General features: G+C 37.5%; 1 protein-coding gene across 1 annotated transcript in view; it reads right to left on the bottom strand.

Moving 5' to 3' along the window:
• Positions 1 to 932: 932 nt before the first annotated feature.
• LOC126631253 (uncharacterized) overlaps positions 933 to 13148 on the bottom strand; it is a 98432-nt gene continuing 86216 nt past the window's right edge. Inside the window, exon 2 of the mRNA XM_050301431.1 lies at positions 933 to 1338. Within this exon, the coding sequence (XP_050157388.1) occupies positions 1220 to 1338 (119 nt within the window). The 3' untranslated portion in view covers positions 933 to 1219. The remainder of the gene's footprint in view (positions 1339 to 13148) is intronic.

The raw sequence follows: 13148 nt of genomic DNA, 5'->3' as shown, positions 1-13148 counted from the left end.
TTATAGTACCCAACAAAAGCTTCAACTCCAAAGCACCTACAAAGCTTCAACACAAAAGCTTCACCCACAAAAGCTTCACCCATAAAAGCTTCACCAACAAAAGCTTCACCCACAAAAGCTTCACCCACCACAAAAGCTTCACCTACAAAAGCTTCACCAATAAAAGCTTCACCTACAAAAGCTTCACCCACCACAAAAGCTTCACCTACAAAAGCTTCACCTTTAAAAGCTTCACCTACAAAAAGCTTCATCAACAAAAGCTTCACCCACAAAAGCTTCAACACAAAAGCTTCACACTATCTTGATCAAGATAGTGTGAAGCAAAATCAATTCATGGTACCCACTAAAGATTCAACCTTAAAGCTTCACCTACAAAGCTTCAACACCAAAGCTTAAATATATATATATATATATATTTTCGGAAATTCAAAAATTCCAAAAAAAAATTCAAAAAAAAAAAAATTCGAAAAAAAAAATCGCCTAGGCCTCATCTTCTTTGGGCCTAACAACTTTCATAACAAATATATATGAAAGATGAGTTTTGGGCTACCACTTAGAAAGGAAATGCTTCCTTCATCAACTCCATCGACCGGAGACTTGGGGGACTCCTACCATATGCTACTGCACCTTGATACTCGGAAGTCTCATGACCACTCAGTGACTTGTAGTTTTCAAGTCTCCAACCGAGAAGTTTTCCTCACTAGGGAAATTAAAGGAGCACTACCTCAACATACATGCTTCACTCACAAGGCTTCAACATACAAGTTTCAACAAAAGAAAAATTCAAAGAACTTAGTGAAGAAGGATTTGGTGTATTTAACACAATACGTTGAAATGAAGCAAAGCTTATTTATTGATATCTCTGATAAGTTACAAATATGTACATATACATGAATCAAAATAAACAAACAAGAGGGAGCCTCCACAAAGGTTGCTCAGAAGAAGTCTCAGCAGTCTGCAAAGCCCCAGAAAGAGGAGGCACCGGAGGGTGATTATTCGGAGCCTCAGTACTAGGCAGAACCCCAGAAGGAGGAGGCACCAAAGGTTTATCATTTGGAGCTTCATTACGCGGTACAGCCCCAGAAGACGAAGGCAATAAATGCCTTTGGAACAAACCCACAAACGTCTGATGATCAAGTAAAATCTAACCATCAGATTCCTGCAGCTAGTCGAGCTTCCTCTTCATGTTTGTAGCATAGTCATGTGCGAGCCTGTGCAACTATTTATTCTCATGCTTGAGCCCTCTGATCTCCTGTTTGAAACTTATCACTTCAGCCGCCAATGATTCAACTTGGCGGGTTCGAGCAAATAGGCGTTGGGCCATATTAGACACAGAACCTGCACACTGAACACTGAGAGCTAGAGAATCCTTAACAGCCAACTCATCAGACCATTTGGAAAGTAGTCTGTTATCTTTGGGAGTGAGAAGGTTTTTAGCCACCACCGCAGCTGTCATATCATTCTTCATCACAGAGTCCCCAACGGTAAGAAGACCAGTAAGGGATAAGAAGGATGGGCGTCATATGTTGTCTTAAGAGGGCATGGCTGCCTTTTCACCAATGTTCAAGTCAAAACGACGGTCGGACGGGCCAGACATTCTCAGAAATGATGAAAGAGAAATGAGGTGCAATAAATCTCTGAAGTATAAAAATAAGGGGAAAATTCCTACAAGCAATAACTCTCTGAACGTACTTCTTGCACACAATTGGTGCCCCTATAAAAAAAAGGGCAACAGGGCCGTTGGTTCAAAAATCGAAGAGGCACCACTCTCCGGATTTCGAGAAGTAGATTTTCCTGAGTAAAATATGTCGACAATCCACACACGCAACATTAGCTCTTCAGGTACCATAGATAACTTTGTCAAAGATATCTGACAAAGTTTAGACATATAAATTTTGAAGGTCCAGCTACCCTACTATTACCCACAAGGGTAAAGGAATAGCACCACTGCTTGATAACTGAAAAGTCCCTATATGTGTCAACCTCCATGCTTCATGGCAAGGCAGACTGGCAAAAAATGCCCAACCTTTACTCACATTCGAGAAAACACTCCCAATAAGATTGCTTGCTCAAAAATCGAAGAGGCACAGCTCTTCGAATCTTGAGAGCCAGACTCCCAACAGGATTACTTGCTCAAAAAATCAAAGAGGCACTGCCCTCCGAATCTCGGGAGTCAGACTCTCAATAGGATTACTTGCTCAAAAATCAAAGAGGCACATCACTCCGAATCTCGAGAGCCAGACTCCCAACAGGATTACTTGCTCAAAAATCGAAGAGGCACTGCTCTCCGAATCTCAAGAGCCAGACTCCCAAAAAGATTACTTGCTTAAAAATCGAAGAGGCACCGCCCTCCGAATCTCGAGAGCCAGACTCTCAACAGGATTACTTGCTTAAAAATCAAAGAGGCACATCTCTCCGAATCTCGAAAGCCAAACTCCCAACAGGATTACTTGCTCAAAAATCGAAGAGGCACTCATCTCCGAATCTCAAGAGCCAGACTCCCAACATGATTTCTTTCTTAAAAATTGAAGAGCCACCGTTCTTCGAATCTCAAGAGCCAAATCCCTGACAGAATTGCTTGTTCAAAAACCAAAGAGGCACCGCTCTCCGAACTTCGAGAGCTAGATTTCCTTGGATAAAGCTTGTCTGCAATCTTCACACGCAACATCAGCTTTCCAAATACCACAGACCACTTTTTCAAAGTGCTTTGACAAAGTTAAAACACGTGAATCTTGCAGCTCTCACTACATTGCTATGACCGAGAAGGGTAAAAGAACAACATTACCACTCGCTGTTAGGACAATTCCTATATATGTCGACCTTCATCCTCCACAGCCAGGCAGACCTACAAATAAAAAAAATGCTCAACTTTTCTTCACATTAGAGAGGGCACTCTCAGCAGAGTCTCTCGAAATACTCAGCTTCTTTTTCCCCCGATAATACCTCTGCAAACAAGCCACACCAGAGCAAGAGTATCTCATATCATCAGGGTTAAAAGCAAGAGTATCTCATATCATGCTTTTTCTCTGTCTTTTCCTTTGACCTTGTTCTTACCTGCAAGACAAATAGAAAGAAAGCAATCAGTCAACACTTGGAATCAAGCTTCCAGTCAAGAACTGACTGCCTGGAACCCCTTGCTTGATTACTTACCTGGTATTGCTCTCTAATACTCATCTTCACCATCTTATGCTTCTAGAGAAGATACCACATCTGCCTGAGGAACATATAGGGCAAGTGAGAAGGATACAAGGAAACATGTGGATACAAGCATAACAGAACATGTGCCGATACATCTGATACTTTGTCAACAGCAAAAGTATCCCCTATCATCAGGGTCGAATGTACTCTAGATTTGATGGACTTGTTTTGACCCTCAAATTCTTGAGTCGGCCTTATACTCTAGAGGAAACCAGAAAACCCTCCAGCCCAGTTCAAGAATAAACCTGTGGAAAGTTACTTCTTCAAAAGCAAAAGTATCTCATATCATCTTTTCTCCATTTGCTTATCCTTATCCTTGTTGCTGTTTACGACACAAAGAGAAAGAGAACAATCAACCGGAAGCTGAAGTCGAACCTCCGATCCAGGTTGCTTGCTTGGAAGTCTGATTGCTTACCTTGTCTGTTACCTCATTCGACAAATCTCCTAGCTCGGCAACTTGGGGGACTCCTACTATAGTGTTTGTATTGCACTTGACCAAGCCCGAAACTACAAGTAAGCTTCAAGTGAAATTGATACATTACCTTGTGCATCTTCATCGGTTAAAGATACCACCCAAAGATGCCACATCTACATATGAGACAGATAAGGCAAGTGAAAATGATACCACACTTCGGTACTTAGAAGTTTCATGATTACTCAATGGCTTGGATCTTGCATGTCCCCAACCGAGGAGTTTCCCTCACTCGGGAACTTAGGGGAGCACTGTTTATACCATACTTAACCAATCCCGAAACTACTGAGCACCGATCAACATTATACGATCAAGGACCCAAAAGAGTTTCCTTCCAACCAGGAGGCCAATCACAGCGCAACACGTGTCGACATCAGAAGCCAATCATAGCGCGACATGTGTCAACATCAGAAGCCAATCACAACACGACATGTGTCAATGTCAGAATGAAACTAGAAACTCTCTTCTATAAATAGAGATCATTCTCTCACAATATTTCCTAATGTCATTTGTACTAAATCATTCACTAGTACTCACTAAAGGAAAGCTTGAACCTATGTACTTGTGTAAACCCTTCACAATTAATGAGAACTCCTTTACTCTGTGGACGTAACCAATCTGGGTGAACCACGTACATCTTGTGTTTGCTTCCTTGTCTCTATCCATTTGCATACTTATCCACACTAGTGACCGGAGCAATTTAGCGAAGGTCACAAACTTGACACTTTTTGTTGTACCAAAGTCCTCACTGATTTTGTGCATCAACACATGCTAAGGCTCAAGGTTTCGTCCTAGCAAGAGGAATTAGTTACTCATATTCATAATTGAAATCATAGAAAATATTATTAAAAATAAAAGGCATGAAAGCACCTTAAAGTAGAACATCTCTAAGAACCCTAGCCAAGTTCTTTGTCTCTGAAGTTGAATAATGATAAGCGTAGAGAAAAACTGTAGATGGCCAAAGCAATATATTTGCTCAGACCTTACAAACCCTAAGACTTAGGTTTCTTATTCCAATTAGGGAACTAAAAAAAAAAAAATCTTAGAAAATAAAACCCTAATTAACTAGGAGAATCTGCCAAGTACTTGTCCAGCCACGTTTTAGTCTCATATCTCCTCCAAATCCGGCCCAAGATAGCTTGTTTTAAAGATAAGGACGTTCTGAACACATCTCCAGAAGGCCACGAAACCATCCGAGGTCATCTTGGGCTCTAAAAACGTAATCTAAGTCCAGAAACATCATTTTCTAGTATTGCACATTACTCCTTTATTTTATCGCCAGAAAATAACCGCTTGATGGAAAAATCCCAATTTTTGTTACGATCAAGCTAAGTGACTCACGAACGTCTTCCAACTAGAATTACTCCAAAATTCATCCATTTGACCACGTTTTTCTCTAGAGGAAGTCAAAAGTCCTATATTGAAAATACAATTCAAAGTATCAAAATTCTTCCAAAATATTAACCAAAATATACTAAAAATATGGTTAAATATATAATATAAAATTCACTTATCAGGTCTACAAACCTACGTAACTCAATCCGAAAGATCTGCATCTCGGATTTCTGATCCGTAACTTCCAAAGATCCACATTGTGCTTGTAAAACATCATACTAAAGTTTAACTACGATCCAACAATTGGATCTCCGCCAATTGCCAATTCAAATGGCGGACAACGTTTTATTTTGCGAACTTACAAATCCAATTCGGGAAGATCCGTATGTCATATTCCCAATCCGTAAGTTTCTGGTATCCTTAAATATTACATAATATAATGTATTAAAGTTTGGTGACGATCCAACTGTCAAATCATCAACTCACATAATGTTCAAGTAGCGGTCTTTATAAAAACTATGTTCAAACGATCAGATTTTATCAATTGGACTTCACCTATGGAATTGGGGTGTTGAACTTAGCTTAGAAAGGTCAGAGGGTGACTCGGCTCATGTGCTGCCGCACACGGCGGTCGGCTGCCCCGATTCGCCGGAAAATACAACTATTTCCAAAAATTCTCAAATTTTATAGAAATGAATATCTCAAAGGGTAGAGCAAGTTTTATACATGTGTCCAAGTCCAATTTGGCCGGGAAAGGCTCCAATTCCAGTCAAACCCGCCGGAACCTTAAAATGGGTGAACTTCAATTCTCATTCCTCGGTGTTCCAACGTCTCTACCATTGGTTGGGTCTTGTTCCTGGGTCCAAGGGCAGTTGAATAAGTGTAGTTTTAGGTGGTGGAATTCACCGGATCGGAGGAATCACTGTCAAGCACCTCTGGTGCTTCGATGGGGTTCCTCACGGTTTTGGACCTAAAAATCCTCAAATATGGGTGGAGATGGTAGAGGGAAGGTCACTGAGTGTTTTGCAAGTTTTGGATAGTAGTGGTTCAATGAAAAAAATGACGAAAATCACCGGAGTTTGATCAGTTTGGGTGTGGGGGTGCATTGCCCGACGGGAAGGTTTCTTTTTTTTTTCTTTTTTTTTTCCTTCTCCCTTCCTATTTGGTTCTCCTTTATCTATCCTTGAAGCTGATTGGCTTCTTTCCCACAAGGTGGGAGTTCAAATAATTTATAAACTAAAATATAAATAACCACTTTCAAACGTCTGTAACTACACCGTTATAATCCGGACTTGCGAACGGTCTTCGCCTATGCGTTCGTACCAACGAGTACTACACAAATACGCCAAAAGAATAAGTCATATGTTTCTCTAGACGATGGTCAACAGAAGTCAAAATCCTTGCCTTTAGGGCATTTTCGTCAATTCCCTCAATTAAAATAAATAAAAATGTAATTTTAGGGACGGGTTGTCACATCCACACCATATCGAACTTTAGCGATCTGAACTGTTTATTTTTTAAGTTGCACCTCATAAATCATCCGTACAAAATATTAGCCAAATCGGAAATATTTAAAACATCTAATTAGATTAAAAAAAATTAACAAATACTTCGTTATATAAGAAACAATGAAATTTTATCTTGATAATTAAATAGACAAATGGTTTTGGATTGAATTGAATTTTTGCAAGGATGATCTATGAATCGAGACTTACAAAATAGACGGTTTGGATCGTTAAAGTTCGATGTAGAGTGAGCCTCACACCTAATACCCATTTAAAACAAAAAAAAAGGAATCCCTTTGCATAAATGACCTATATATATGGCTAACAATAATGTGGTTTGCCTTTGGAGAGAATCAAATCTAAGATCTCTCACTTACGAGTGAAGAGGAATACCACTAAACCGTAAAACTAAGTGGCTAAAGAGTTTCTTGTTGAATCTTGACTTTTTTTTTTTTATTAGTTTGAAGATTTATAAAATGCTTAAATAATCTTTTGTTTATCCATCTATTGAGAATAGGTAAACGTTTAAGTAAGCAATGACGTCAAGTATTGCTCAATCGCTTGTTGATCAAGGAACTACTAAACAAAATCTTTAATTAAGCAACCGTTCTCTGTTAATTTAATTCAGACAATAACATACCGGAAAAAAATAATGCACACAATGAATTGAAAATGTTCAAGAAAGTGTTGGTGGAAGTTGGAATTCCCCTATAGCATCACCAACGGCCTTGCCAAAAGAGATTGTTTTGGTTAATTTTAACGCAAAAGGTAGCAAAACAGAGAAAAATAAGTTTCCAACATACTAGCTATCATAGGTTTTGGAACAGTGCCTCGCCAAAATTTGAGAAGAAATTAACTGGCTAGCTAAACGTTTAATATTATTATCATTTACACTGTACGAGCTCCTATTCCAATCCTTGCATTGAGTTCTCGAACATATGAGGGAGTAACGAGGTCTGATGGTAGGGCAACAAATCAACGTGGCGGAGCGATGAGATCTGAATTCTAAGATTGCACACTGGCGGATGTGATGGCAACACGGAATTCTTCAACAGAGAGATAGGGAGATGGTCTGAGAAAGAAACCACACAGAGTTTGAGAAAGCGAGTCTTGGTCTGTTCTGCTTCAGGTGGATTTCATTTTTCTTGGTGAAGCTTATGGACTTCTATGGCAGGAAAATTGAAATAGATGGGCAGGGCACGGAGAGGAGAGAAAGGGTAAAGTGGATATGTCAAAAAAAAAAAAATAAATAAATAAATAAAGGGATTAAATTGTTAATTAATAAAATATTATAGTGTTTGTTAAAATAGAGAAGTTAAATTGGCTAGCTATTTTAACTTTTCAACACTGTTCACTAGTTAAAAGTAACAAAAAATTTAACATGGGTAACGCTAGAGAGATCAAATTTGAAACTAATTTTGTAAACCAAATGGTGTGCTAAAAGAAAAAGTAGTTTATAAAAATCATTTATCAAAGCAATATTAAATTTACCAAGAGAAATTATATTCACACACCCCAATTTACTTTTCTCCGACTTTTTTAATTTTTTATTAAAAATGTGTGGGAGAAGTTGTCACATCCCGACCTGAGCCCCAACCACACTGAGCTCGACTTCACCATAGCACAATATTGTCCGTTTTGGGCCCCGACCACGCCCTCACGGTTTTGTTTTTGGGAACTCACATGAGAACTTCCCAGTGGGTCACCCATCATAGGATTGCTCTCACGCGAACTTGCTTAACTTCGAAGTTCCAAAGGAACCCGAAGTTGGTGAGCTCTCAAAAGGTCTCGTGTTAGGTAGAGATGAGAATATACATATAAGGCTTACAGGATCCACCCCCTGGGCAATGTGGGATGTAACAGAAGTAATTTGGAATGTGTGAATATAATCTCCCAATTACCAAATGATGTGCTATAAGAAAAAATAGTGTATAAAAATCATTTCTCAAAGCAATGTTAAAATTTCTTTGTAGCTTTTTCTTATTCCGAAATTTATAGCTTCAATCATCATGTTTGCATATTTTTTCTTTAATACAGCTCTATATTTATACTAAAGAGTGCGATAATTTATGTTAAGTTACATAAAACTTGTCATATACAGGAGTTGAATATAAAACTTTTCATTTACAAATAAAGAGGAATATTATTATGTTGTAAGTAGTACCCACCATTCCTTGTTGGAATTGCTATGCTATCAAATTAAAATTCAACATTTTGGTACTCCTATATCATCCCCTCTGTTTACAAATGTAGGCATAATAACCACCATTCCTTGCCACTTGGACCCCAAGAAATTATGTTCAGCAAGTTTTTAACGTATGCCAAAGAGTCAAGGACCATCACAGATTCTATTTATTTTGTCCAAGTGGAAAGCCACATGAAAAACATGCATTGCAATTTGCAAGTAAACGCATGATCTTTTTCAAGATTTAGATTCCCTTGCTGGGATGATCCGAACCCTTGATCTGCATATATACTCCATACAAACGTCCAGGTAAATTTTGATCCAACACCGTTAACAACGAGAGAGATTTTAATTCGTTTGTCATGATTTTCTTTTGACTTCATGTTATGTTTTTCTCCTATTTTGAAACAGATGGAAGAGATTTTCTGTTCCATTTAATTTATTTTCTCTAAATGGGAATTACTCAACTCTCCTTTATTTTCTAGCACATGATGAGTAATTGAACTATTTTGATTTTCTTACTTCTCTTGCATTTAACTAACACAAAAAGAATTAAAAATGATGTGGCTCTCACATTAAAATTTGTAATTCAATACCACAAAAGTCAAGTTTTAGATTGATTAGGAGGTTAGAGGAATTGATCTCTTCTCTTACGATGAAATTACTCAAAATTATGGATTTTAGAGTACGTGCTATTTGCTAATTTATATCCTTGTTCAGTCACAAAGTGCTATTTGCTAATCTATGCGGCACCTTGACATGAATTTTAAATAGCTATTTTTAGAAGGATGTTCTAATTTATCTTTTTATTACAAATTATAGCATTAATCGGTTAAATTGTTAAATGTTAGGAGTGGAAAAGCAACTTTTAAATAGCTAATATCCTAATAAAGTTACCGTTTAATCATTGGTGGACATTTATTACCTCAAAAAAAAAAAAAAAAATTGGGTGGACATTTATTTATGTGTCAAATTTTTTTTTTTTTTTTGCTTTTGGTCAATTGGATTTTATGGATACTACATGACACAATTTTTGCGTATGCACTTGCCTCATCCCTGTGAAGTGCTTTGAACCTATATTCCACACCTTTTTCAGCTTGATACGTGGATCGAAGCATGCCTTGGAGGTGGTCAAAGTTTGATTGTTTTCCAAGAAATAGGAACAAACTTCCACTTTCCTGGAAATTAGAAGACTGCCAGAAACTGTTGTTAAAGGAGTGGAAACCCTTTTTGGGGCTTTGAGTGTCTGCCAAGAAATAATGACTATATAATAAGAAGAGAAATGCTAAAGATACTATTTCAAAGTGAGATTTTTCATGGATTATCTGATACCTCATAGTTTAACGTTAATTTTCGTGCCAACTTTATAAAACATTGTGCAAAAAAATGAAGGGTTGAGAGTCTATGAAGAGTTCCACTTTTAAGAGAATATCCTTAGTATTTCCCATAATATATAGGAAATAGGTGGCATAAGATTTACAGTCTCTAACCTAGGCCTAAGTTGACAATAAAACTTGGGGAATTGTTATTAGCACTAAAAAAATTTTATAACTAGAAAGAAAAATACTTACAAGGATTGTAGAATGAGATTTTTTGAGTACTAAGAGCAAATCCACCCCTAAGGACTTTGCGCCAGCACCCAGCGCATTTATCTACTCAAGTGAACAGTAATAGACTGGAGTGAACAGTAATAGGCCAAGGCATCTCCACCCCTAAAAAAATGCGCTAGCACCCAGCACATTTATTTGGTGTGTTTTTTTTTTTTTAAGTTTATTTCGGATAAGATTTTTAATCAATTTCGGATAAAATTTCAAATAAACTTAAAAAAAAATACACACTAAAATAAAATTACATACTCATCAAATAAACTTAAAAAAAAAAACACTAAAATAAAATTACATAAACTCATCAAATAAACTATAAAAAAACACACTAAAATGAAATTACATAAACTCATCAAATACACTTTATTCTTCAACCACAAACCTTATTATTTATAGAGAAAAAAATAACATTTTTAAAAATTTTCTGTATTTTTTTATAATTTTTCTGTATTTTTTTTATAATTTTTAATAAATTTTAATATAGTTAATTAATCTGGACCGTTGGATTTGAAAAATATTCAAATCCAAGAGCCAGCAAGTTGCCACGTGGCCACTTGCCCAGCTTCTTGGTCAGTCAATTTTGAGCTGGCCCAGAGACCAGCATGGGCTGGGCCCCAGGCTGTTGCGCGGGCTGGAGGTAATGGACAGGGTGCTGGGCTGTTTTTTGGACTGTGTGCTGGGCAATGTCCACTCCGGTGGACTTGCTCTAATAACAGTTCCTTAAAACTTAGGGAATTATTATTAGCACTCAAAAAATCTTATTTTACACTTCTCACAAGTGTATTATTATTATTTTTTAATTATAGAAAGTTTGGAATGCCAAATGAATTTTTTGAAATGCTAATAATAATTCCCAAAACTTATTCTATTTAGTGCTGTCTGGGAATTAGTGTGAAGAAGAAACAATACTTTTGGCCCAATCATTTCTAATGTTTTTGTTTGCTGGATAGTATCTTTCCTCTTCCTTACCTATTGATTATTTTTCTTATTAATTCTCATTGGTTATTAAAAAAAGTCGGCTAGTCATACCATATATAGTAGGTTTGGATTCTTGGACAGCTCAAGTAAAATGCCACTTCATTAATGATTTTAAAACTCCATTGTCAAGGGTTCTCAAAGAAATACATAGCCCATCATAAAGATTTAACCAATTTAATTAGATCTAGAACAATGTACTCTCATGTTCGTACATAATTCGAAACTTACTCCTCATAATTTAAATAAATTCAATGTAAAGTATTACTTGTATATAAAACACAATCACTCATATTAATATTTCGCAACCGAAATCCAATTAAAGTAACTTCCACCCATTTTGTTGGATAATCTTTCCACAAATTCTGACATGCCCTGATCCTGATGTCTGTGGGACATCGGAATGGTCACGTGCTAGCCAACATCCGAGAGTGATGAAAGCCATTTATTGAATACAAATGCTGAGAACAAGAATAAATAAGACTTATAAATATAGGAACGTGTTTAAAGCATACAACTAATTTAGAACACTAAAAGAAATAATATAAAATTGAATGAACTAAGGAGTGGGTCCTATACCAAGATGACTCGAAGATGCCGATGCGAGAGTGCCCTGACGCCGGGATTGTACGCATCGATTCTAAATCCTGAAGGGGTGCAAAACAAACATGAGTGGACCAAGTTGATATATATATATATATATATATATATATATATATATATATATATATAATATTAAAATAGTTATTCAACATACTAACCCCTAAAGTTTTATGAAAGGGAGACTTTGGATGTGGTCTCTAGCTATGAATATTCTTTGATTGAAATTTTGTTGGTTTTCAATTTTTGATCGAAGTTCCTGAAATTAATGTGATAATTTATTTCTATGTACGTTACTATATTTTTTAAATTAAAAATTAAAAATTATAGTTGTTTATATAAATGAGATTTTAAATAAAAAACCATAATTTGTGGGATTAAAAATATTAAAATATAAATATACTATTGTGTATGTGTGTGTGTCGCATGCTCCTCACGGGCCGGCCACACGCGGTTGGGCTGGGGTTTAGACCGGGTTTAGGCCTGGGTCTAGGTTCTCTGGGCTTGGGCCTAGGTTCACATGGCCCGAAGGCCAAAGCCTCTAAGGGTTTTGGGTTGGGTTTAAACGGGCTTAGGGCCCGAGTTCTATATACGGCCCAAATGGCCTAGGTTCACTCGACTTGGGTCACTGACCCATTCCTCACCGGGGAAGGAGTCCGGAGCCTTCCGTGCTCCGGTTGTCGGCAAAACTCCCATATACCCTACTATCTAACTAGGAAATTGAAGGTAAAGACAAAATGAAGAGGTTGCTACCTGTGATTAGTAGTGAAACGGCCGGAGGTGGCCGGACCTGAGCTCGCATACCCATGGTTTGCCGAACCTAGGTTGGGTGTCCTCTGGGTGCCCCGGAACTTCATAGATGGGAGGGAGGAAGTGAGAGAGAGAGTCCCCGGTGGTAGTGGTGGTGCTGCGCTGTCGTCGGGGTGAACGGATTTGGGTTGGTGTGTTGATCGACAAAATGAGTGAAAGGGAGAGTTTCGAGATAGTGAGAGTTGAGAGCTGAGAGAGTGAGAGACCCGAGAGAGACTCAGGAAAAGAAAGAGAGAGGGATAAGTGAGTTAGGAGGTTGCCATGTGGCAGCGTAGATGGAGGGTCTGGATTAGATAGGAATAAAGGGACCAAAATGAAAACTTCAAATACTTTTAGAGAAAAAATAAAATTACAAACTAAATTTGGAGAGGGGTTTTACAACTTCTATTTTCCTTTTAAATTTTACTTCAAGTTGAGCCATGTATGTGTGTGTATACATATATGATGTATGCTCTTACATCATA

Source organism: Malus sylvestris, chromosome 8 (assembly GCF_916048215.2).
Source record: "Malus sylvestris chromosome 8, drMalSylv7.2, whole genome shotgun sequence".
Lineage (NCBI taxonomy): Eukaryota > Viridiplantae > Streptophyta > Magnoliopsida > Rosales > Rosaceae > Malus > Malus sylvestris.
This window is presented reverse-complemented; position numbering and strand designations above follow the sequence as displayed.